Source organism: Cyanistes caeruleus, chromosome 20 (assembly GCF_971803275.1).
Source record: "Cyanistes caeruleus chromosome 20, bCyaCae1.hap1.1, whole genome shotgun sequence".
In the NCBI taxonomy this organism is placed as follows: domain Eukaryota; kingdom Metazoa; phylum Chordata; class Aves; order Passeriformes; family Paridae; genus Cyanistes; species Cyanistes caeruleus.
Window position 1 is genome coordinate 8,459,740 of NC_141720.1, and position 25,906 is coordinate 8,485,645.

The 25,906-nt window shown below is 47.1% G+C and overlaps 1 protein-coding gene across 3 annotated transcripts; it reads left to right on the forward strand.

Annotated features, from left to right (window-relative positions):
- The first annotated feature begins 5,090 nt into the window (after nt 1-5,090).
- GSN (gelsolin) lies at nt 5,091-25,799 on the forward strand. 3 transcript variants are annotated; one of them, XM_086858349.1, is made up of 18 exons: nt 5,122-5,224; nt 5,625-5,681; nt 17,266-17,467; nt 17,991-18,145; nt 18,965-19,126; nt 19,332-19,481; nt 19,718-19,807; nt 20,718-20,850; nt 21,075-21,163; nt 21,468-21,683; nt 22,247-22,380; nt 22,860-22,950; nt 23,128-23,298; nt 23,891-24,065; nt 24,340-24,464; nt 24,636-24,713; nt 25,142-25,202; nt 25,428-25,799. In XM_086858349.1, exons 2-18 carry the CDS (start codon nt 5,649-5,651, stop codon nt 25,595-25,597), a joined length of 2,235 nt encoding a protein of 744 aa, XP_086714475.1. In that variant the 5' UTR covers nt 5,122-5,224; nt 5,625-5,648; the 3' UTR covers nt 25,598-25,799. The 3 variants fall into 3 exon arrangements, with proteins under 3 accessions (XP_023794119.1, XP_086714475.1, XP_023794117.1); XM_023938351.2 differs by lacking the exon at nt 5,625-5,681 and having other exon boundaries at nt 5,091-5,224; XM_023938349.2 differs by lacking the exons at nt 5,122-5,224; nt 5,625-5,681 and adding an exon at nt 15,646-16,137.
- The last annotated feature ends 107 nt before the right edge of the window (nt 25,800-25,906 follow it).

Sequence of the window (25,906 nt, forward strand, 5' to 3'; positions counted from 1 at the left end):
CACAGCTTACGGGATTCAAAAAATAAATCAGTGGTTCAGGAAATGTAAAATTGTATCAATAAATTTCCCCAATAAAGATTTTATTTCAGTCCTACACATTATGAAAAGCATCAGATTCTGTTGCATGTCAGTGCCCAAGGTTCAAATTGCAGCTTCCCCACTGCCATAACATTTCTATGGAAATATTTTTTCCAGAACGGGCGTTTTCCATCTCCATTACTGTGGAATTACTAATTCCATTTCTTTAGTGCAGCAACACCCAGGGAATCCTCTGCTTTCCATGAATCAGCCACCCCCTAATTATTGCTCAAACTCTATCAGGAAGAAACTGCGTGGTAGATAACACTCCTGAGGGCAGAAACCTCACAGAGTGAAAAGCACTGATGAAAAACAACTTATTTTTTTCCCCCCTTTATCTACATAGTAAATAAGTAAATCTCTGAGTGATGAAAAGCAAAGATTCAATAGAAAAATAGAAAATCTGCTGGCAATGTAGTACAGATGTAGGACTCCTGTCAGTTATTGTCAGGGTTCAAACTTCAAAACAGGTAACACCATGCAACAGAATCCTTTTCAAGTTTTGCAAGACCTTATATGGAGTGACTTTTACTAGAAAAATAGGTCAAAACAAGCCAGTGAGAATGATTTCCACGAGAGGGAGTCTTTAAACGGAAAATGACCTGACTGTGGTGACACACTTGCAGTCTGGTTTACTAACTTGAAAAAATACACTTCCCTGGGATTGCCCCAAATATTATTCTATTAACACAGACATTGTAATGAGAGGTTTTAAAATCCAGAATTGTTCAAATATCACACACAAAAATACACTGAGGACTTTTCTATCGGTGGTCCAGTGTTGGTAAGAGTCAGGCAGGGTGAGCTTCTCTGTTTTTCCGAGGTGGAATTTGTGCCAGGTAATTATTGCTGTTACCCATGGAAAGGGCAATGGGTGCACAGCCTGCCAAGGGTGGGAGTGGCTGACTGGAGCTGCAGCTTCATTTCCAGTGGAAATTCCAAGCAGCCCTTTCCCCCAGGCAGGCACAGGCTCCTCGGGCTCCCTGTGAGGTTTTCCCCACTGCACATCTCCAGTCACACTCCCAGGGTGGCACTTCCCCCTCCAGTGCCCATGGGGACATCTCCAGGATTACTCAACAGCTCTGGAAATCACTTTAATCTGGAGTCTGGCTTGTGAGGAATTTGAATCGTGGACAGTCACAAGAAGCAGTTTCGGGATAGAATTACTTTTGTTTCTTACCTGCAACAAAATTAAAAGCCATTACCTAAATGTGGGTAAGATTCAGCTTTTTAACTGAAATTCCCAAATATATTTTATGTAAAACTGCCTTCCTTTCTGAGAGGATGTAAAAGGCAATACAGATTTGCTTCAAAACTCCTGGATTTGAGTTGTTTTATATGCTCTGCTCAAATATTGCTGTGAAGTTTAAAGTTCACAAAAGCTGTGAGCGAGAAGGATCAAGTAACAGCATCTGCATTTCTTTGATTCTTTATTCTTGTGAGTACTTGAAAGCCTGCAGCAGTTTTTCAACAACAGTTATTGAGAAAAGGCTGACTTCAGCCCATTCATTGTGAACATCTGGACAGAACCTAACGACAGTAATTAAAACCCACTAAATTGGTAACAATACCAAATTGCCAGGGATGGAATCCTCTATCGTCCCACCCTTCCCTGTGGATTTCTGCTGGGTCAGTCCACTCTTGAAAAGCCTTTTCCACGTGTCTCTTTCTGAGGTCTCTGTCGAGAGAGAAAGGTTTCCAAATTTTCTGGTCACATGAGCCTTGTTCTTGGGTTTATTTCTGTACCACAAACCCCAGGAAAAGTAAAGACTCCGAGTTAATGCAGTTGATAGAAGGCTTGAGGATTTTCTTCTTTGCAAATAAATTACACAGAGTGATTTATAGTATCTGCTTCCTTCTTTAGAATGCATCCTTGTAAGAAAATAAATCTAAATATGATTAAATTACACATCAGCACTCATGAAGAGCATGGGATTGAATGGAATTTTTTATCTTTAACTCTTTGTTTTCCCTGAGAACAGCAGTAAGCTGGCCAGACTATCAGAATTTAAACTGCCAGGCCACAAAGAGTCAGTAAAAGGTAGCAAAAGTCAGGCTTGCCCGTCTCTCTTCTTCCCCTGAACCCCAACTTCATCTTCTGGCTTTGCTCAAGTTTCTCTAGACAGAGACAGAAGAGAGAAACACGGGATTTTTCAGGAACTAGTTTGAAATCCACTTCTGTGGGAGTTGATCACGTAACACTGGGTTGGTCACAGATGACTAACTGGTCTTTACTTGTATTTTATTTTTTGAGTTGCCCAGTTCTCCTTTCATCTCTTACCATTTCAGTTTTGTGGTGTCTGTAGAAATGTTCCTGTGGTCAAGTTTTCTTTTTAGTTCCTTCTTTATCTTTTTAGTTCCTTCATCTCATGTAAAATAGGCAGCCCAAGCCCACTGGCATTTCTACAATCTCAAAGCTTCAAATTAAACTGATTAATGATAGAAGAACCTTTGGGCCAATGGTAATTCTGGTGTCAGCAGATGCAGCTCAGCTGGATTCTCTCTGTCAATATTTTGTGGGGATGGCACCATGGAATGGAAGTGTATCCCTTTCCACAGGAATTTCAACATTAATATTGAGGAATACTCTAAATACATATAGCAGTGAGCACACTTGATGGGGTGAGTGCTCACCATGACTCCTTCTATCCTGACTAAATATAAATCTGAGTTTTACTGACTTTATTTGACTTATTTTGGAGATCACCTTTCAACTCTGATGCCTTGAGCATAATCCTCAAGTATTCATATTTCGATGTGTCCTCAATAAGTAGCTTGTATTTTAGCACAGAAGCAAATTGTAGCAACAGAAATGCCTGCAAAATACCAGCATCTGCTTTTCAAAGACATGTAAGGGCTGTGGTTTCCTGGCTGACATGACAACATGCCCAGAGACCAGATCCTGACGGTGGTGAAAGACTTTGTGAGTCAATCATCTTGCACAAGGCAAGATTTGATCCACACAGAGCTGCTTCTGGACAGAAAGCAACCTCTGGAGCTGAAACAGCAACCTGCAGGGGTTTGTGCCCCACTTCAGGCTGTTTCCTTGCTGAAGGACTTTGCAGTGCACAGCACAAAGCTCCCTAAAAACCTTTCCACCCTTCTCATCAATCACAGCGGTTTCTGAGGCTCCTGACATCAAGAGACTCTCTTGGTTCTGCTCTGATCCTGTGTGGTTCCACATCTCACTCTCTGCACGGAGAGGTTGCTTCTTGAAAAGGAACTCCCTCAGATGGTTCAGAGTGCCAAAGTCACTTTTCTGCCCTCAACAGCACAACTGTAGCTGAACTGCAGAAATGAGGACCTAAAATTTCCATGGAAACATTACAATTTAACAGTACTTAAAGTAATGGAACACAGTGTTTTTAAAAGGCCAAGTCATTTTACATTAATCATATTTGATGGACAGGTGAAGAATTTTTGGTTTAGCTGTGTGATGATGTTACAAATGCATGATAGGATATGAACATGATGCAGAACATCGATGAGTTATGGAAAGAGAATCTGTGTGACTGTGCAGTGTCAGTGTCTCTGTAAAGGATGTTCCTGATTTAATGAAGGCTTTGCTCCTGCCCTGGTTATGCACAGTTCTCCCAGACTTCAGAATCGAAATGGCAGATGGTTTTTAGCCTACCTAAAATATTCTGCTTGATAATGTTCTCATACACAAAAGCATAACAAAAAACTTCTTCAGTTACAGCCATGACAGAGGAGAAGTACCCACCACTGGCTTTATCAATAACCATATCATTGTTCCACGCAATTCCAGCAGCAAGTGGAGGCATTGTTGGTGGCATAGAAAGTGTTTTTGTGAGAGCCCATTGCAGGGTGGCACTGTCTCGGTACAGTGCTCCTCTCAAGAACACAAAACAGTTCTCTGATTACATGATGGAGAGAGCAGAAGAAAAACAGCAGCTGTCTGTGGCATGCTGGTCTTAGATTTACCACAACTCACTGGGAGTGTCGAGGAAAAACTCTATGGAAAACATAAGAAGTTAGAAATTCCTCTTGTTTGTGAGTGCCCTTGGAGATGTGTGACTCGCTGTCATGGTGTTATTACATACGATGTTTCACTGAAAATGCTTCCTGGTAAATTGCTCTTAAGGATCATGTTCCTTTCTCAAACTCCAAACACAACAACCACGGGAGGGATGAGTGTGCTCTGTGTGATATTCCCAAGCACATGAGCCACAAGGTCCATGTCTTCTTTGTGTGTGTGCTTAACAATATTCAAGTAATTTCTTGTTACACCAAACTTCTTAGGAGCTTAAATGGGTTATCTAACCAGCAATTACAACTTGTTACTGTGTCATCCCAATTTGTTCCCCAGATCTGTACTCACACAGTGCCCAGGGGCGCTCAGTGTCGCAAGGAGGATGTTCTGAGGTTGCAGCTGTACATCAAAACTGGGCTTTGGGTGGCTCAGACCTGTGTGTGCACTTATCTGTGCATCCACAGGCAATGGCCTGGAGCGCTGGCCCAGAGACAGGGTGACTATAAATAGGTGGCAGGAAGGAAGAGGTCACTGCAGTGCTGCTCCCTCTCTGGGGATCAGGGTGTGCACGGACACTGACAGCTCCCAGCCCACGGGATGGGTTATGGGGACATCCCTCAGTTCCCTCAGTGTGTCCTGCAGTGGTGTTTGATTAGTGACAGCCATCCATAGCAGACTGTACTACACTCTGACTGTATGTGTGCTGTGCTGTGGGCACACCAATAACCGCATGAAAATTACTAAAACAAGCAATGAAATTCATGTAACAAGACATTAAAACATCATCTGGAATTGAAGATGTGGCAGCCGAAGGGCAGGAGAGGCCTGGCCGTGCAGGAACACGCGGGTGGCCGAGGGCCCGGGCTGGTACCAGCCCGGTGTCAGGTGCCCCACGGGTACCTCTCACCGCTGCGGGGACCGGTGCCAGCTCAGCAGTGCCCAGTGCCCGGTGGAGCCGTGCCCGGCCGAGCCGTGCCGGGCTCCCGGGGCCCCGCGGTCCCGCAGCCGCGCCCAGGGGGGCGGGCGGTGGAGGCGGGGGAGCCGCGGGTTCCGCCCCTGGTCCTGCCCGGCCCGGCCCTGCCCAGCTCTGCCCTGCCCTGCCCGGCCCGGCCCGGCCCCGCAGCTGCCTCTGCCAGCGAGTGCCAGCACCAGGTAGGGCCGGGAGCGGCTGCGGGGCTTTCCCCGGCTCCTCTCCGCACGGCCGGCCGGAGGGAACGGGGACTCGGAGGGACGGAGGGAGGGTCCTGTCCCGGGTCCTGTCCCGGGTCCTGTCCCGGGTTCTGTCCCGGGTTCTGTCCCGGGTCCCGGGTCCTGTCCCGGGTTTGTCCCGGGGCGTTTCCTGCAGCATCCTCTGCCAGGCTGTGCCGGGCTCCGCGGGATCGCTGCCGCTCCCGTCCCGCCGGAGCCCCCGCAAGCCCGGAGCCAGTGGTGATGGGAACAGTGGGGGCTTGTTTGTTTTGTTCTTTGCCTGGGGGAAGAATGTTTGAATGCTCTGTTTTAATAGAAATTCAAAAAATATAGACACTGAAAACATATTTAAAATGTTTCCTAGGAAGAGTGTTTAAAAAAAAAAGTTATGGGGATGACTTGTTTCAAGGAGGCCTCATTAGTAAGTAGATCCCTCTTGGAATAAAACTGCTTTGAATGTTATTTGCTCTTGGATGTAAAAAATCCGACTTTGCTAACAAGGATGATACTAGCATTGTTTCCCCTTAAGTCTCTTATTTTTCTTACTGATCATTACAATTTCCATTTCCCACTACCAGCTCTGCATGATGCAAGTTTATTGGCAAAAAAAAAATAAATAAATTCCTTTATTTCCTTTGTGGGAGTAGAGCATGGCTCAGCTCAGAGTGTCCTGCTCTGGAGTCAGAGGGGGTGGGGGTTCCTTAAATGCCTCTCCTCCTTTGGTTTTCTCAAACTGTTTTACAGAGTACCTTATAACATCCGTCTGGAAAAATGAAGCGAAACCTGAGTACTGAGGAACGGGTCTCTCACAGGCTATTGCAACTGGTTTCTCTTGGCCAGGAGACAGATTATTCCATAGTTTCTACCAGGGAGAGGTGGGAGATGGAAGCTTAGCCTGTGCAGGAGCAGAGAGAAGCAGAAGTCAGCCCCGTTTTACATCTGCTCCGTGGGATGGGTGCTGCTGGCATCGCCTCCTCCCTGCCCAGGGCTTGCTGTGGTTTCAGGCTCTGCTTGAGCTGTGTCCATCTGCAGAGCGGATAATGGGAGCTGCTCTGTGCTCAGGCACCAGCCCGGGGTGTCAGTGCTCACCTGTGCCATCACCAGCCTCGCTGCAGTGCTGGGATACCCAGCTCCATGGATTTCACTGGAATTCAGCGTGAACACAGGCTGGGGATTTTAGTTACAGCTCGTTAGTCACATGGGCGGATGGTGAGGGTCTGAAATGTTACATGTTTAAAGGCAGGGAGAGATTTTCCAGTGGTTGTTTGAGAGTTCAGCTGAGTTTCAGTGAGAGCTGAGTACCTGCAGTGTCCCCGGAGGAATGACTCCGGCTCTTGGCAGAGTGGAGGCTTTCTCTGGCTGCCTGAAATTCCAGTGCCATGGGGAAAACAGTGGGGAAATTGAACCAGCCATCAATCTTCGGCTGCTTCTGAACGTCAAAAGGGTGACAAAGCAGAAATGCTACTGCTGCTGCTAGTTTAACTTGGATTTTACAGGCACAAATCCAACACGTTGTGAATTTGTTCCTTTCATCACCAAAGCAGGGATGGGAGCACTCTGCAAACCCAGGTTCATGGCTCTGCAAATGTTACCAGGGGGAATCGCTGCCAGCTCTGGCTAAAAGCTGCCTGATGTGTTCCAGTGCTGGTTTTGATATGATTTATAGAATTTGGGGAGTGCTGCAGCCACGTCCAGTGTTGGTGGTGTGGGCAGCAGAGCCCCTGAGCCGCTGTGCCAGGGAAGGGCTCGGGACCTTCCTGTGGGACAAGGAGCAGCAGCTTCATCTGCTGACTCACACTGAGCCAGTGCTTTCCCCCATCCCATATTCAGATAAAATAACTTTTTGTTGTAGCTTGGGTGTTTTACAGAATTCTGGTGGGAACCAAACCGTTTTTAAAATAGCCCTGTGACGTATTTAGTGCTCAGGATTTATATCTGCTTTCAGCTCACTTACAAATACAAACTTTCCATTTTAATCCAGTCCCAGACATTAGTGTTGCTGTTAGTGGCATGCATGGGAAAGAGGATTTTGCACAGAAATGTGCAGCTTCACAAAACCAACTATTTCCCTGTTTTGCTTCGGAACCTGGAGACCTAAAGAAGCTTTTTTTTGCTCTTTAAGCTGAGGTGATCAGGTGTTGCAGCTCAGTTGCAGTAAAGCAGAACATGGTTAAACACAAAGTAGCTTGGGTACAATAACTCCAGTCTAGAGAGAAGCAGCTGCTCTTGTTTTCTGTTCCCTTCCACAGCACTCGGGAATTATCATGTGAATAATCAAGTTCTGAGTGTGTCTCTGCCTCTGCTTGATTATTATCAAATGTTTTTCCTGAACAGGCAGAAGATTCTGATCTGGAAAATTTTGTCTGTACCAAGCTGTGTATTATTTCTGTTGTTAGTGATTGTCTGGTTCTCTGGACCAGGTATTTGGCATCCCTTCTAGCAATTATAGCTGAAAAGAAAATTGTATATATCGTTCACTTCTAAACTCTTTTGGATCTTTTTACACTCAAGACTCAAAGATTGTCTTATGCAGTGGCTTTCAGAGGCATTTTCAGAATGCATTTTTGTATTGGGAAGAAAACCTCAAGTTATCTTTTTTTGTGAAGCTGTTGTGCAGCTCTTTATGCCTCTGTCAGTTTGTTCTGCTTCTCACAGCATTAGTTCAAGTGTGTGTCTTTTCAGTCTCTTAATCATTAATTAATCACTTCAGACACTAAGAAGCCTAAGGGAATCGGAAAGAAATGCCCTGGATGATTAATTCTTTTCCCATAAAAGCACTAAACTTGCTGGAGCTCTCAGCTCTGAGCCATGCTGGAACCATTTCTCCTGTGTCAGACACCAGCTCCCTAGGTGGGGATAGTGCACAGAGATTGAGCTGAAATCCGGGAGTTTGGGAAGTGTTTTACTGCAGGAGGCTCCAGAGAGCAGTTGGGAGGAGGGAATGCAGGCGGAGACAGCCCCGGGGCACAGCAGGGCTGCCTCAGCCCTGGCTCACAGCAGATGTTTGCACTGAGATGAGAATGGAAAAGCGCTCAGGCACTTTCCCTCAGCTCCGTCCTTGTGACTTTTGACACGGGACGTGTCTCGATCAGGGATTTCTGACTTGAAGGTTAATTCGGGTATTTCAGCGAGGAGCAGAAAGGTAAATGAGCCGGTGCTGGGAGTGTCTGAGCACCGTGTGTGCACCAGGCCTGGATTTCAGAGATTTTCAGAAATTTTACCTCTGCCTCATCTCTGCTGCCCAGCAAGTCCCAGACGCTGGCAGATTTTCAATATTTACACTGTGTCCTACACCCGATAGCAAGTTGTACCAGTGGCCAGAGCAGATTGATCAGGTCTCTTATCAGCTGTCAGGCACTGCTGGGTGCTGTGTTTGCTCTGCAGCCGGCTGTTCCCAGCCTCGGCATCCTCAGGGTGCAGAAATGATGGGAACTTCCCTGTGTCTGTCAGGGTGTGCACCCTGCCGATCCACGGCTGGTCCAGGGCGCTGGAGCTGCCTCTTAATAGCACTGATCAACCCCATCAGAGATGAAATCGGGTCAGACAATATCCATTAAATGTCAGCCCGATACTTCACACCTGCTCGGGGAAGGAAAGTGTGGTCAGAGGAGTCAGGAAAGGCACAGCAGCCTGTCTCAGCAGGACATCCAGGTATTTATCTCTGATTATCCACTAATGATGCATTTGCAAGGTTAAATACAGCTCTGACATGGGTTAAACAGCTCTGCGGTGCTTTGCAGTGTTGGGATGTCTGGAAATGCCAGCTTGGAATGGCCCTGCTGGATCCGGGTCCCTCAGGGAGCCTGGTGGTGCCCTGGCATGGGAGGCTTTATTTGGTTTGTATTCTGCATCTCACACTGCCCTCTGGAGAACGAGCTCCAGAGGGTTTTTGTGATGAAAATTTGGGATGTGATGATGTCTGGATGGAAGGGTAAGGTGCTGTGGACTCTGAAGATTTATCTGTTTTTTCCTTTTGCCTGTTTTAAAGTGTTTTAAAGTGTTCTTTTCTGACTACAGACTGTGGTTTTGGTCTTTCCTTTTCTCTTTTTTTGTTCTTCATTCACCTCCCACTGAGAACCTGGAGAGCTGGAACCGATCTCAGCTGAGGTCCCAGCACAACTGGAGTGGGAGAAACAACAGTTTGCATTAGGGCAGTCAGGCAGTGGGACACTGTCCAAACCCAAAGTTTAGAAATATGTTCTTTACTTAGTGTTTCCACATGCAGTAAAAGCACAGCTACAATTCAAAACAGCATCTTTAACCCTGGAGGAAATGAATCATCCCAGGATCTCTCAGGATGGACGGAGGCTGCTGCAGTGAGCGCTGACACCGTGAGGACTTTCCCTTCTTTTGGGCTGTCTGCTCTGACAATCCTTGTGGTTCCTCCTCAGCAAGGCCTGAGTCCTGCATGAAATGGAACAAAATGAACCCCTCTCCCATTAATCACACAGATCTGAGGAAGAAGGGGTGATTTTGGTGTGTTTCCAGCATTTCTCCTGTGGCTGTGCCCGGTGGGATGGGAGCTGGGGATGCTCCTGCTGCCAGGGCTGTGCTGGCTGGGTCTGGAGCTGGGAACAGCCTGAGTGAGAGCTCTGAATCTTCATCCACAGCATTAAACCCCCTGACCACCCTGCCTGTGTCAGGAGAGCTGGGAACAAATGGAGAGGGGAATTCTGACAATTCCCTTTCCACAGTGATTTATTTGGAAGCTGGTGTTTGTGAAGGAATAGGGGAGTCCCGTGTCTCCCTAAGGAGGATTTGGTGGAGATGTGTGTGGACACTTGTGTGTGCTGGGGCAGGACTGGAGGAAGCTTTCACAGGTCTGTGACTGTTCCCTGCCAGCAGGTGACAGGAATCTGGAACCCTCAGCCTCGTGTTCTGCTCCTTCTCTGATCTAGAAACACCTTTATTTATAATGTGTATTAAGTAAGCTGATTTTTGTTAATCCTGAGTTGCTTCGTGTCTTGTGGAGGTTTTTGATGTGGAAAGTTGAATTCTGTGTGGACCCAATGTGGACAGCAGGAGCTGATGGACTCCCACTGGCCCAGACCTGCTGTGGCATCAGCAAAATTTATTTATGTGCTTTTTACTCACACTCAACCCTGACATCTGCCTGTACCTCTCCTGCCCTTGTCCCACGTGTAACAATGACTCCTAAATGCTTTGGGTGCAAGGCCACGCTCCGTGCTTCCCTTTTGGCCTTGCTTTAGGCCATCTCTCCTGCTTTCCAGCCTTTCTCTGGCAGTAATGTGTTGGTCTGTTCTCTTTGGGTTATGGATCACAGACTGAAGGACTTCTGTGCTGCAGAGGAATGTATCAGCTTGTTCTCTGGGGAAGAAGAGTTTGCATAAAGTTGCAGATAATTTCCCCTGGCCAGGCAGGACCTGGAGGCTGGAGGAAGAACATCTGTATCATTTCCCTGCAGCTGACCACAGGCATGTCCTCGCTGCCTCCCTCAATGTGTTCTGGCTGTCACCAGCAGCTCTCTCTCTGGGACATCATTTGGGGAGGTAGCCATATTTTAATGTGCTGGTTTATGTCTTATGTGTTACATAAGCACTCCTTAAATATATTTTTTTCAGCACTGAACAATGATTTCTGTTGGAGTATAATTCAGGATTTATTTTTGCTCCCCAGTGAAAGAAAGTAGTCGGTGGTTTCCAGCTTTCCCTGTGCTGTGTTTAAGTGCATGATTCAGCTCTCACTTATGCTCAAGGCAGGGCTCTGAACCAGCTGATTGTATCAGCAGATTTCCCTGGGTGTGTTTCAGATGGCAGATCTCTCTAATCTCCAAAGCTTTCTCCTGTGGAAGTAATATTCTCCCCAATTTACATCACTGCAACTGAGAGGAAACTCAGGTTTTTGTGTTGAAGTTTTCTGCCTGGGGAGAATGGGCTGGCAGCTCTGTGTTTACTAAGTGGGCTGTATTCAAAAGGTACAGAGCCCAGAATAGAGCTGATGTGACTCATAGTGCAGACAAACAGCTGGAAAAAATAAACAATACTCAAATCTTCTGGGCCTTCTAACTTGCTCAAGTGGTTTAGTAGGAATCTTAACAAATGCAGAAAACCCACTTGCCAGTTGCACAGCTAATGCTGGACTTGGTGTCCTGGACTCTTGATCTGAGTTAGGCAACTCAGTTTGAATTTTTCTTGGATTTGTGGCTTTTCTATTAAGATGTAGCTGCAGGGAATGCCATTAGCTGCTGCTCCTCATAAAGGGAGCTGAAATAAGTTTATGGAGTCACCATGGCTGGGAAGGGGGAGGCTCTCTCATGCCAGTTTTTTCTTATCCCAAATAATCTTTCTTTACTGGCTTCTTCAAGGGATGGAAGAAAAGGGGTTAGGTTTAATTTTGTGTATATATGAATTTAGGGCTGTCTGGAGACTGAAAACTGAGCTAATCCATCACTTTAGATATTTTTCAATGCCTGTCCCCTTGGTAACAAAGCTGAAGTTCTGCCAGAGTTATTTTCAATGGTTTGCTGAAGAATTATTGATATTCTATACTGCTTTGGCAGGGAAGCTGAAGGAATAAACAAATATTTCGATTTTCAGGGTGTGCTGTCATCACTGTGGATCCTGTGCTGAGCTTTCTTCGTGTTCAGCAACACCAAGTCCTGAGTTTTGGATTGTCAGAATTCAATTGATCCTGTGCTGCTCGCTTTCACAAGCTTTGTAAATTCATCAGAGTTTTTATGGGGCAGCAACAGATCAGAGAATAAAGAAATGGCTGTGTGGGTAGTCAGACAGTGTCGAATGTGTTCAAAGTGCACAAGGAGCAGAACCTGAAACAAGCAATATATGAAATAACTTTATTGGGTGTTTTTTTTCATGTGATCTCTTCAGTGTTGCTGTTTCAGACCTGAGGAATGCAGCTCTTGCCCTGGGGTGTTACTGTGGCAAGTACAACTTGTAGATTTCCTCAGACTGATCGTGCCAGGAGGATTATACCCCTGTGCTTCTTGCAAAACAAGGATTTAGGGTTCTCCTGTTGTTGCAGCAGAAATACAGCTGTAATTTACCTCTTCTGGCACTTGGTATAGGTGGTCTGGAATGCTGTGAGATAAGGGAGGCTTTCTTTTTTGAGGACAGATATTGATATTTATTTGGAGCAGTGCATATTCTCCAGGCAATGTTTGGCAAATAAATAAAAAGAAAAAGAGAGTTAGTTGGGTGGAAATGCAAATGTTTGCCCCCAAGGTACAACAAGGATTGGTGCACAAGGGGCATTTTTGCAGCATGACTGTAGTGTGGATACAAACTCTACTCAGATTTACTGTTCTCCTCATATTTAACAAACTCAGTCTGTATTTGCAAGTTATTTTGATGTTCTGCAAGTGTCATCCATTCAAATCAAAAGTACAGCCTTTGCCATGTGGAAGGGCAGGAATTGGTCCAGCAGTGAGCAGCAGGTGGTTTGGATGCTCTGTGGTGAAATGCTGTGCTGGCTGCAGCCCTTCCTGTGGGGGTTTTGTTTATGCAGCAAATTTAGACAAATTATCTGATGCCATCATGAGGCGACGCCGGAGCTGCAAATGAGCACAACCACATAGAGATGTGGGCTACCCCTGTTTCTGTCTCATTTAACTCAGCTAGGCTTTCCTGAGCAGCCCTGTGCAGGTAAGTCCTGAATATATTTGTGGGTATATTCAGGTATGAATTTTCACAAATTATTATAAGTTAACCAAGCCTCACAAAAAAAGTTGTGCTCATTTTTCTCTTGTTAGTGGGCAGTGAATAAAATAAAGATTTTCTTTCTCTGCTGTGAGTATTGGATGATATTATCTTGTAGAAATTTACTTTAGCTGCATCATTAAGCTTTAGATGTTGGTAGGTGTGAAGATGTGAGAGTGTATTTGATGTGGAGGAACCACACATTAATTATTCCCTGAAATGGATTTTGCAGTGTGAAGAGGTAGAGTAAGAGATTCCAGGCTCAGTGTCCACAGGTTTTTCCTGAAGGGAGCAGGACATTGGTGCTGGGCAGTGCAGAACTGGGCAGCTCCTTGGCAGAAAGTGAGAGGAGAGTGAAGACAAACAGAAGCGCTGCTGGTGTCAGTCCCTGAGGGCAGAGGTGACTGTGACAGATGAGGCAGGACCACAGGGATGAGTGTGCAGAGCGAAAATGCAGAATTTTGGGAGGGAGGCAAAGAGCTGTTTGTTCCAAGCTGCAGGGTGGAAGCAGGAAAGGTGGTTTGGGTTGGATAGCAGGAGAGACAGGAGCTGAGGTTGGAAGTGGTGGAAGCTGCAGCAGCACTGGGAGGATGCACAGCAGGCTCAGGATTGGGCACAGGGACTGGGGCCTTTTCTGGCCTTCCCCCTGAAGCAAACAGCTTCCAGCCTGTGGGAGATCATTCCACACTTCCCTGGAGCTCCACTGGTCTGTGTGACAGACACAGACTTTGATCAGTGTGCGCCGAGTGTCGCCTTCCGTGTCGGGTGCCCAGAGCAAATCCCTGGGATTGTTCCTGCAGGCCAGACTCCATCCCAGGCCATTCCTGGGCTAGCCTGTCCTGCTGCTGTCACTGCACATCTGGAGACCATAATGAACTTGTTGTCTTCCAATGGTTGCTCAAATCATTGGATGAATTTTCCTGAGTTCTTGTTTTCATCACTGTGCAGCCAAGTGTCATTTAGCTGATCCATCTGTACTGAAATCCTGTGTTCCAAACCCTTTCCATGTTTTCTTTAAACAGCTTTCCTTTGCATAAGACATTGGCTGTGCACAGCACCCTTTCTGGGACCAAGCTGGACACTTTTATTAACAGCAGCTTGAAAAGTGCCTGTTTTCCATGTCTCCATCAGGACACCCTTTTCAGCAGGGCCCTGGTGATCTCAGCTGGCAAATGCCCTCACAACAATGTCCAGAGCAAACATTTCTGGGGCTTGATTTAACAATGCAACACCTACTGCCAGCAGTGATAACTCAAACCAGCTGTTGGGGTAGATTTATACCTATTTCCTCCAGGAATGGCTGAGATTAATGAATTTTATGAAAGAACACTTTAGCACTGTAGCCCTCTTTCCATTTTTTGCCTGTATTTACATATTACAGCTCATTGGCAATGCAAGCTTGGACTTACAAAATGCCCAATTAATTAGAAGACTAAATAAATGGTTTTTCAAGAATACTGTATCTGCATATATCCACAGATTACAATATCCTACAGTGGGATGTTAATAAAGAAGATTATCCTGGGTCTTTGTGCCTTCAGTCTGTGAGGTTTGCCCAGTGGTGGCACTAAACAGGTATTTAATTTAGTAATAAAAAGTCCAGAGTATTTTTCCATTTGGGAATGACCCATCTCTTTCTAATGTTATGCAACCCAGTCATTTTGGTTTGGGTTTGCTGCAGCTGCCAAAGCTTTTCACAGCTGCCTTCCTCAGAGTCAAGGTTCCAGCATGTTTTTCACTGAGACTTAGACCTCTGACACTCTGAACTTCCTTCACAGAGATCAGAAATACCAGCAGGACTAGCACATTGTTTTTATTGTCTGTTTCAGTTTGAGACTTTCCAGTGAAATTTTCAAAGGTACATTGCCAAGGTGACATTTCAAATTAAAATGCATCAGCTTGGACAGGAGAGCAGCTGAGTGTTCTTGGGAGAGAGGGAATGAAAATATCCTCATGAAGAGTGGGGAAAGCACAAAGCAGGGCCTCCTCTTTCCTTCGTGGAAGTTTTGTTGTGGAGTTTTATGGGTGGAGGGTCTGGCCCTTTATTTAAGAATCTTTTGAGAGATTCTGACCGTGGGAAGCTCAGCCTGTCAGGAATTCTCCCCTGGGTGTGTTGAGAGCAAAAGTGCCCAGCAGCACAACTCCACATTGTGTGGCTGCTCCTTTCCTGAGGGCCACAGGGAAAGGTTCCCACACAGTTCACTCGCTGCCAGCACTTGGAAAATGTGATGGATGAACTTGTTGCAGTGTGAGACAGTTGGAAGAATAATCTCTTTATTGGTGGCAGATTGTTGGGGTGCTACAATCAGCCCTGTTGTAATTCCTTCGGGCCGAGTAGGTTTGATGGCTGTTGTGTTCCTGTCACAGGGTGTTGCTGCACCCTCAGAAATATTTGATTGTGCAATTATTGAATTACTGAATGAGCTTTTGTTCTGTCACCTACCAGACTGTGAATGCTCTGTTGTGAACCCGGGAGCTGAAATCCATCAGTGCATCCCCAAACCCTCCCGAGCTGTCGGTGACAGCTGGTGACAGAGTGTGGAGGCTCTTTCAGGTGCAAAGCACGGGCTGAACTCTGCTCCTCTGACAAGTCCAGGGAGCTGAGGCTGCATTCCCCCATCCTCAGGATGCTCACTTGAATCCTTATCTTCTCCAAAGTCTCTTTCCCTGCATCCACTGCCAGCTGGAGCCGCCGTGCTGTTCCTCTGCATCTCATCGCCTTTCCAGCTCTCAGCTGACAAAATTGCCTCTGTTGCTGATGTCTCTTAATCCCTCGCTGTGAGGGGAGGTTTGGCCGGTGTGCCCCTGGCTCGCTGTCGGTAATGGATCGCACATTGTGTGGAGTGAGTGCCTGCTGGGCTCCGGGAGAGGCTGGAGAGGCTCTGGGGTTCCAGCAGGATTGTTTGCACAGACGCGTTCCGCCCCTGTGCTGCCGAGGGGCTGGGTGTGTTTGTCCCGATAAAAGATTGGCTTCTGCTCTTCATCTTCCCCAGCAGCCAGAGGAGCAGGGAGCTGGGACTCCCCACAGCTCTGCACGAGAAGGGAGAAGCCCATTTGCTCCTAGAAATGGGCAGAAAGGACTTCAATTATCTTTTCCTCACCATTTTCTGCACAATGGCTCTGAAGCTGAACTGTGTCAGCTCCATGTCTGTGGCAGGGCTCGGATGTGTTCTTACAGCAGCTGTTGTGCTTTCAGCTGTGGTAAGTGATGAACATCACAGCTAAACACTGAAAAACTGCTGCTTCCAGCTACCTACAGGAGTCCCTCTTCTTTAACTCTTTGTCAGGGTTTTGTCTGGTTTTTAGTGGGAATTTGGGAGGATTCGGGCTGGAACCATGATGATAAAGTTCATTCATAAAGTTCATTCTTTTCCATCTTTGATGTCTGATTTCAGCTTAGGAATCACTGTGATAACTAACTTGCTGTTTTGCTTTCTAGTTTGTAACATTCTTTGTTTCTGCCTTGAAAACTGAGCATATTTTACTTTTGTCCATCAGCTGCTGTGAACCATCTTCTTTGTCAAAGTACTGAATGCTTCTAACGTAATATTGTAATGTTTTCTTCCCTGTGACCTGATAGCACTCAAAGGCATGATGTGATCAATGGATAGACCTCTTTGCCAATACATCAGTTTTCTTTCCTTTCAGAAGTACCAAAGTGAATTATTTTATAAGAGAGAAAAGTGTTCATTGTGTTTGTTTAAGAAAAAGGATATTGCACCGTGTTGATATATTGCATAAGTATGGCAATAAACATATTAAACCAAAATTGCAATGTCCTTAGGACGGGATGTTGTGTAAATTAATGTAATTCCTACGAGGGAGCAGTTAAAAGGTCAGAACAGAAGAGCTTTAAGAAACCTGTTAATTACCTAAATATTCAATGATATTCACAGCATTTTCCATTTGGTTTTTGAAAACCTGCAAGTCATGTTTGTGCAGGATGTATATGTGGACTTAAAAGGGGTTTCTTTCTGGCAGCCTGGGAATGTCAAGCTTCACTTGTGTGACATACTGAAAAGTTATAAATTAGTAAGGAAAATACAGAGATTAAAATCCAGAGTGAGAGACAATAGAGTTTAGAAGAGGATAAACCAGGAATAAACCAGGAAGTTGAGGTGATTGGAAGTGAAAATTAACAGTGATCAATGGAGAGATTCTTTCCACACACATCCTTATGTTTTTCACCCCTTCAAAACTCAGTGCAAGAGAAAAAAGGAAACTTTCTACTTTTTGCCTGGCACAAGAAGTTAAGAGATGAGAAGCAATTTAATTTAAATACTTCCTTGTGTCCTGCCCACTGAACAGCATCCTCTGTCTCACCCCCAGCCTGTCAGCATGGTGGAACACGCAGAGTTCTTGAAGGCTGGGAAGGAACCCGGCCTTCAGATCTGGAGGGTCGAGAAATTTGATTTGGTCCCAGTGCCAAAGAACCTGTATGGAGACTTCTTCACTGGAGATTCCTACCTGGTGCTGAACACCATCAAGCAGCGCAGCGGGAACCTCCAGTACGACCTGCACTTCTGGTTGGGTGAGTGCTGGGAGTGTCCCTGCAGAGCTGGGAGCCCACAGTGACCCCTGAGCCTCTCTGCTCCAACCATTAAATGCTACCCAAGGAAATAAAAAGCAGCTCAGGGAGAATGCAGTTCTGGGTGTAAATAGCCCTACTCATGGCAAATATTTGCATGGTCTCTGCAATAGAGACTACAGCCACCTCTGATCCTAAAACCAGCTTTTCCTGGGCTGTAGGACAGGTAAGTCCCTGTTCTGCAGAGGTTCACAGGGAAGACAAGATCTCAGGTGGAAGGTCTGGCTGAAATCCTTTCTGCCTGAAAGGAGAGAGATCAGTTGTGTTCCTCCTGATCAGGGAATGGAATTTTTCCCTCTCCTAACTGCCCTCTGCAGTCCATGTCAGAGTACTGTGCCAAGGCTGTCCCCAGAGCCTGCAAACCCCAGGCTCTTTGACAAATCCCAGTTAAATCTGCTTTCTCCCCGTGTGTTTGCACAGTTGAATGCAGAGACAGACCCTGCCAGTGTCTCTCTCCATGTTTCAGGTGATGAAAGCTCTCAGGATGAGCGTGGGGCTGCTGCCATCTTCACTGTGCAGATGGACGAGCACCTGCAGGGAAAGGCTGTGCAGCACCGCGAGGTGCAGGGCCACGAGTCCCCCACCTTCCTGGGCTACTTCAAATCTGGCATCAAATATAAGGTGGGTGACAACTGCATCGAGTCTGTAAGAAATGGCATCCTGCCCAATTCCCAGGGGAGTGAGAATTGCCCTTTTTCCAATTGCTTAAAACCCATTCTCAGCCAGATGTTTTTGATGAGTTGGAACTGCACAGGGTGGAGAACAGCAGATCCCAGTGGGAGAGATTTGGCTGAATTAATAATACACAAGGAAAGCCCCAGAAAATTTTAGGAATCAAGGTTTTGTTTTTCTTCAAGAGGCAGAGGAAAGAACAGTCCCAAGGCACCTGGAATGAATTTAAGAAGCAGCAAAGTTAATGGGAAACACCCACCCAGGAGATTTGATTTCTCCCCACTTGCATAAGTTTGACCTTGTAGTCTCTGTGCTTAGCCCACCCTCCCAGCATGTGCAATGTTTTGGTAAAGGAGATGAACAGTAGTGGGAGTTACTCCTCCCTGCCATCATAACAAAGTGGGATAGAAGTGAAAACATACAGTCAAGCAGTTGTGTCTGTTAGGAATCCAAAGGCACAAGCAAACTGATATCAGGTCACATGCTTGCAAAGTGCTCACATTTCTTCATGTCTGAGACTTTCCTTTTTGTTTATCTCCCACTCATTTGTTGTTACTTTCATCCATTTAAACTTGGTTGTGCTTTTTTTGAAGGTAACTGACATGGGTCCTGTTGCCTGCATTGATAAATAATTCCCAGTGTCTATCAGCAGAGAAAGTGAATCCTGAGCTTGGGATAATTTCTGATAGGCAGGACATGTTATACACATGGGAATATACTCTTCTCCTCAGTCCTGGTGTGAATCCTTGCTCCTGTGTTTCCCCCCAGGCTGGTGGTGTGGCTTCTGGCTTCAGGCACGTGGTTCCCAACGAGGTCACTGTGCAGAGGCTGCTGCAGGTCAAAGGCAGGCGAACAGTCCGGGCCACAGAGGTTCCTGTGAGCTGGGACAGCTTCAACACAGGGGACTGTTTCATCCTGGACCTGGGCAGTGTGAGTACCACGTCAGAGGCAGGTGTGGCAGAATTCAGGGGGCAGGATGTGTCTGACACTTCACGTAAGGTTTTCCTCCCCTCTCTGCTGAAGCCATCTCAGTGCTGAGCATCCTGAAGCACTGACGTAGTTCAGTCCCAGCTGAGTCCTGTCTCATCTAGAGAGGTGTTGTCATGCTCTGAACACAACTTTCTCCTTCCCCCAGAACATTTTCCAATGGTGTGGCTCCAAGAGCAATCGCCAGGAGCGGCTCAAGGCCACGGTGCTGGCCAAGGGGATCCGGGACAACGAGCGCAACGGGCGCGCCAAGGTCTACGTGTCAGAGGAAGGATCTGAGCGTGAGGAAATGCTCCAGGTTATTCCCTTTGTCCATTTATCAGTGCTGGAGTGGGAAGTGTGGTGTGGGGGAAAGGTGGTGTGTGTGGTATAAACACAGAGCTCAGTGCAGACCTGGTCCTCTGCCCTGCTGGGACATCAGAGGGAATTTACATGATTGATCTGGAGTTCTCTTCTACTCATTCTCTTGACTGGAGCACCTGGGGAGGAAGATCCTCTTGGACTGGCTGGTAATGGTTTCTCTCTCCCTCACAGGTCCTGGGACCAAAGCCCAGTTTGCCAGAAGGAGCTTCTGATGAGACCAAAACCGACACAGCCAACAGGAAGCTGGCTAAGCTCTACAAGGTAGCGAGGAACCCTGACATAACTCTGGGGAGAACGGAGTGATCTGGGTGAAATTAGATGGAGGTGCAATAGCAGAGAGGAGCTGAGCTGCTCTGAGTCTCAGTTCTGCCTAACTCTGCTTCTTAACAAGTTTTATGTATGAACCTTGGCTGCTTACACTGCATGTCCATGCAAAACACTTTCTGTTGTGTTTGTCACCACTTATGACTGCAGTGAGACAGGTGGGACTTCCAGGGATTTTTAAGAGAAAAATGGAGTGTGAAACAAATGAGGGAAAAAGGGAGTTTTCCTCTGTGCTGTCAGGCATTGTGTTAGGAAGGTGACAGGAAAGAACTAGAAATAGTGAGCCTGAGAAGCAGGACCTGCCCCTTTCAACACCCAGATGAAGCCGTGACTTGGACGGTGCCACTTGCCATCAGCTGTGTGAGTGGAGGAGAGTGTCCAAGAGCTTTTGGGGGGAGTCTTCTCCAAGCAGCCTCTGGTATTCATGGGATGAATATCTGCTAAGATGGTTTGTTATGTGGCACCTTATGCATTAGTCAGTAGAGGAACTCAGATTTTTAATCCTGCTTTATACAGGGAGGCTGTTCCCAGTTACCCTCCAGTCCCTGTGTGCAGTTAGTTTGCTTTGGAAGATATTTCCTTTGCACTGAGGATATTTTCCATTTTGGACCAATCTCTCTTTGGTCCCAGCAGTATATGCTTTGCTAGAAGTACTTGAAATCTTGGAAGTGTTATGTTTTTGCCATACTGTTGCTGTGTCAGAGGTATCCTGTTTGAAAACAATAGTGCCTGCAGCAGCCAGTGCAATCAAATGGATTTCCCTTCCCTCCCTGAGTTTTGAGCTATGGCCATGGAGCAGGAGGGAGCAGAGGGTGACTTATGTGACCTCTGTGCTGTGTTGTCACAGGTCTCCAATGGGGCTGGGAACATGGCAGTGTCCCTGGTGGCAGATGAGAACCCCTTCTCCCAGGCAGCCCTGAGTACAGACGACTGCTTCATCCTGGACCATGGCACAGATGGAAAGATCTTTGTTTGGAAAGGTACCTGAGAGAACCAGGGAGAAAAGAATTAATATCATAAACAGAAAGGCAGTTGTTCTCTCTCAGCCATCACAACAGGCACAAAAGAGATCAAGCAATGGTCGTTTGTTATTTGGCATCATTTATCTGGAAGGCTGAGTCCTTCTGCTCTTGCAAAAGGTACCTGGGACAGTTTCTTCTGTGGGTAAAAAACCTGACCCCCTTTCTCTCTATTTTCATTAAAGGTAAAGGTGCCAACTCTGAAGAGAAGAAGGCAGCGTTGAAAACAGCCTCAGAGTTCATTGACAAGATGGGTTATCCCAAACACACCCAGGTAAGGATCTATGGCAGCCCCAAGCTCTGGGGTCACTTTTCTGCCGCATGGGCCAGGGATTGCGGAGGACGATGGCTCAGGTGTCCCTGTTGGCCTTTCAAGTAGTCCTGTTGTGGGAGATCTGCTCTGTTTGGGGAGATTCTGCAGTGCTGCTCCTGGATTAAAGCAGCATTTGCCCCAGAACAGCTCGTAGTTAAAGTTTCTTTCTCTCAGATACGCTTTTACCTTTCCCATGACTTCTTCTAGGAGTGAAAAAGAGGAGTAGGTAAACCTGGACATGGTTCTAAAGGCTCATTCCTTTCAGATCCAAGTCCTTCCTGAGAGTGGTGAGACACCTTTGTTCAAGCAATTCTTCAAGAACTGGCGGGACAAGGACCAGACAGAAGGGCTGGGGCAGCCTCATGTTTCTGGCCACGTTGCCAAGATTGAGCAGGTCCCTTTCGATGCAGCCACCCTGCACAGCTCCAAGGCCATGGCTGCCCAGCACGGCATGGAGGATGATGGCTCTGGCAAGAAACAGGTCAGTGGTGGCACAATCCCTCTGGGAAGGTTTCCAAACTTTTCTTTGCTACTTGATGGCATTTCTGCAAGTGCAGCAAGACAAATGGAGGCCAGAGAGCCGTCAACACTGAGGTCTTGTAGCTACTGGGGGAATTTCTGACACCAGAAATATCAGCAGGGACTTGAAAGCCCTGCAGAAAAGTGGGGTTGATTATGACCCCACGATTTCCCAGCACTGTGGACATGGCTTTATTCCTCCTCCTGCTGGTTATTCTCCCTGTTGCCATCACACGTGTGAATGTCTTGGAGCACCTGCGTTCATGACTTTGAGCACAGAACAGGGGTGGAGTTGGGCTTGACGGGGCTGGGGAGTGTCCAGAAGGCCAGTGCGGTCCCGGCCGAGGTTTGGGTGTTTAAGAAAGCCCTGAGGAGTCTCATGGCTCCGCTGGCCCTGGCTCAGGAGCGGATGGGGATTGTCGTGCCAGGCCCGGCAGAGGGCGCGGCAGCTCCGCCGGGGATGCGGGCTCTGCGCACTGCGGGCAATGGGAGCATCCTGCAGCGCCTCTCATCCTCTCCCACCAGATCTGGAGAATAGAAGGCTCCGAGAAGGTGCCGGTGGACCCCGCCACGTACGGGCAGTTCTACGGCGGGGACAGCTACATCATCCTGTACGATTATCAACACGACGGGAAGCGGGGACAGATCATTTACACCTGGTACGGGACTTGTCCCGGAGCGAGTCAGGGAACGCTGGGGCTGCGAGTCCCCTCAGAAAATCCATCACTGCTGGTTCCCGCTTTCAGAGGGTCTCTGGGGGATAAAGTCTCACCCTGGATAACTTTCCCTTGCAAGTAAAACAATACGAGAGGTCTGGGATGTTCATTTGAAGTGGAACAATGGAGGGAATTACTGTGTGAGGGTTTTTTTGTTTCCATCTTCCCCACACTGGTTATTATTCCCTTCTTTGGATCAAGCTCTGCTTATCTAGGAGAGTTCTGCTTATCTAGGAAAGGTTCTTATCTCCCCCTGTACTCACTGTGCTACAACAGAGGATAAGGAGTTTCTCCTTTGTGTTGAATGAAGTGCTGCAGAGATTCTGTAACACAGGGTTTCCTTACCTCCTCTTGATCTCTGTAAGATGTGTGTGTGTGGGGAAAGGCTGAGAATAAAGCTGAGATTTGGCCTTGTTCTCCAGGCAGGGCGCTGACTCCACGCAGGATGAGATTGCGACCTCTGCATTCCTCACAGTGCAGCTGGATGAGGAGCTGGGAGGCAGCCCCGTGCAGGTAAAGAGACCCAGCAGAAACCAACCCCAACACTGGGAGAATAAAGAATATATATGTATTAAACACCTGGCCCAGCTGGGTGCTCTGTGAATATTCTGGCTCGACAGAGGGTTGTAAAAGCCATTTCTGGTTAGTCTTGTGCTCCTCAAAACTGACAGCAAGTTCCTTTTTCTTCAGAAACGAGTAATTCAAGGGAAAGAGCCCCCTCACCTGATGAGCATGTTTGGTGGAAAGCCCTTGGTTGTTTACAAGGGTGGAACCTCGAGGGAAGGAGGCCAGACTGCACCTGCAGCAACGCGGCTGTTCCAGGTCCGCTCCAGCACCTCTGGAGCCACCAGAGCAGTGGAGGTACGTGGAGGGAGAGTCAGCCTTGGTGCTGTGTGTACAGCCCACCATGGGAACATGACCACTGAAGAGTTCAGCTCCCTGTATGGAAGAGGAGCTTGGGCCAGGACACGGGTTCAGAGCCCCACTGCTCTGAGAGAAAACGCTCACAAATGCCTCTGTGCAACAGCGCTAGTCAGGAGAGGGCAGTGGTTTATGGCTGCAGGAACTTCCCAAATTTCCAGCTTCAAGAGGCTTGTCCTTGTTGACACAGAGGAGTTGGTGTTACTGATTGATCAGTGTTGGCAGCAGGGACTGCTCTGCCATGGGCTCCCTGGTGAGTTCCTAAATCTCTTGCCATAACCACCAGGACTAGCACAGTGACAGCCAGGCATTCCTGCTATAGGTCATGTATAGCTGTAATCACACACCAAAACAGTTACTCTTCCCCAGTGGAAAACCTTAACTCATCACTTGGATACAGGGACAACACATCTGACAGCCTTACATGCTCATATGGAAAATCTTGTTTGCAGTTTATTCAACTGTAGGTTCTGGTTTGATTTTGAAGTAGAGGATGGTTACATCTGACACCTGCAGTGTTCCTTCTTTTCAGCTGGATCCTACAGCCAGTCAGCTGAACTCCAATGATGCCTTTGTCCTGAAAACTCCCTCTGCTGCCTACCTGTGGGTTGGCCAAGGAGCCAGCAACGCTGAGAAATCAGGAGCACAGGAGCTGCTGAAGATACTGGGAGCTCGCCCAGTCCAAGTTGCTGAGGGAAAAGAGCCAGGTGAGAGGGTCACAGTGGAGTCTGTGATCATTTCTGTGTAGCTGCACATCCTCAGCAATTATTTAATGGATATTTTGTCTCCCAGAACAAGAAAATGTGGACATGGGCAAGAGGAGCTTCTCTGGGCTCTTTTCGTTTAACAGAACTCTCATATATGTCTACAGGCCATTGGGACTTACTGGCCCAGAAGAATGCTTCAAGTCCAGCCCAAACCATAACCCTGGTGTGGGTTCCATGAACAGGAGAAGCATCAGTCTCTCTCTCTGTTTTCCAGACAATTTCTGGGCAGCCTTGGGTGGCAAAGCTCCGTACCGCACCTCGCCCCGCCTCAAGGACAAGAAGATGGACACTCACCCCCCGCGTCTCTTCGCGTGCTCCAACAAGAGCGGGCGCTTCACCGTGAGTGTCTGGGGGGATTCATTCAGCATCCACCTGACAGGCCTGGAACAGCTCAGGCCCAGCTGCTCTGAGCCCCTCCACCAGCAGTTACACCTGATCTTTGTGTGATTTGTCCTGTACAGATAAAGTGATGCCTGAAACCTGTGCTCATCTTAGCCCTCTGTTTTCCAGATTGAAGAAGTTCCTGGAGATCTGACTCAGGATGACCTTGCCACAGATGATGTGATGCTCCTGGACACATGGGATCAGGTATGTCACGTTTACAGGGGGACAAGATGAGAAAAGAATAGGCACAGATTTGCTCTGGATTGAGACCTGAACCACAACAACAGCCAGAGGTGCTGTTGTATTACAGATCCAGCACACATCAGCCACAGGCAACTCAAGAGATGAACTTTGATGTTTTATAGAAAAATGTTCTAACATCTGCTATTTTCCCCTGATGTGAAGCTAGTGTAGAATTTGTTCAAGGGTCTACAGTTCATGAAGATAAAATGCAGGCAAAAATCTTCTCATTACTGACCAATAGACCTTTGATCATGTTGGTCAACAACCCAGTCACACCAACAGAAGGATTTTCTGGTTTGTGTCACACTCTGTTCACTGAGGCTTCATCTAAATTATCCCTTCATGAAGAGAATGATTGTTGCTGAAGTAATTAATATTTTTATCTTTAGGTCTTTGTATGGATTGGGAAAGATGCCCAAGAAGAAGAAAAGACTGAGGCGCTGAAGTCTGGTAATGTCACATTTTCCTCTCTGAACTATCCCTTTCTCATTTTCCCACTGTGTGAGCATGATTCATGCAATTTATATTCTGATAGGCATAGCTAAAACCATAGGGTACAAACTTTCAGTGGGTATTATGGTGAACATGAAGCTGCCTCTGGCAGCCATTTAGCCCCAGTTTAGCTGCTGCTCTGCAGGCCTGGTGCTCAGTGAGATCCCCTCCCTGTGTCCCCAGCCAAGCGCTACATTGACACAGACCCCTCCACGCGGGACAAGAGGACCCCGGTGACCATCGTCAAACAGGGCTTCGAGCCTCCCACCTTCTCCGGCTGGTTCCTGGGCTGGGATGACGACTACTGGGCTGTGGATCCCCTGCAGAGAGCAATGGCAGATGTGGATGTGTGAGGAATGTTTGAAACAGAGCAAGTTCAGTGCCTTCGATACCTTCAAGAGCTCCTTCCTCCTGCAGGATGCGTGTTAACGAGGGAATGATGTTAATAGCCAATTAGCTGTGCAATAATTTCCGAAAACAATCATGACCAGTCATTGACCCCATTCCTTGCTTTGATTATATTTAATACAATAAAGCTTGTATGAAATATGGGAAGAACAGAAATGGTGGGGTTTGTTACGAAGAAACAAACATCAGAAAGAAACACGAAGAAAACATTAAAGAGGAGCCGTAGATCCCATGTTTGAACATGCCTTAGAAAA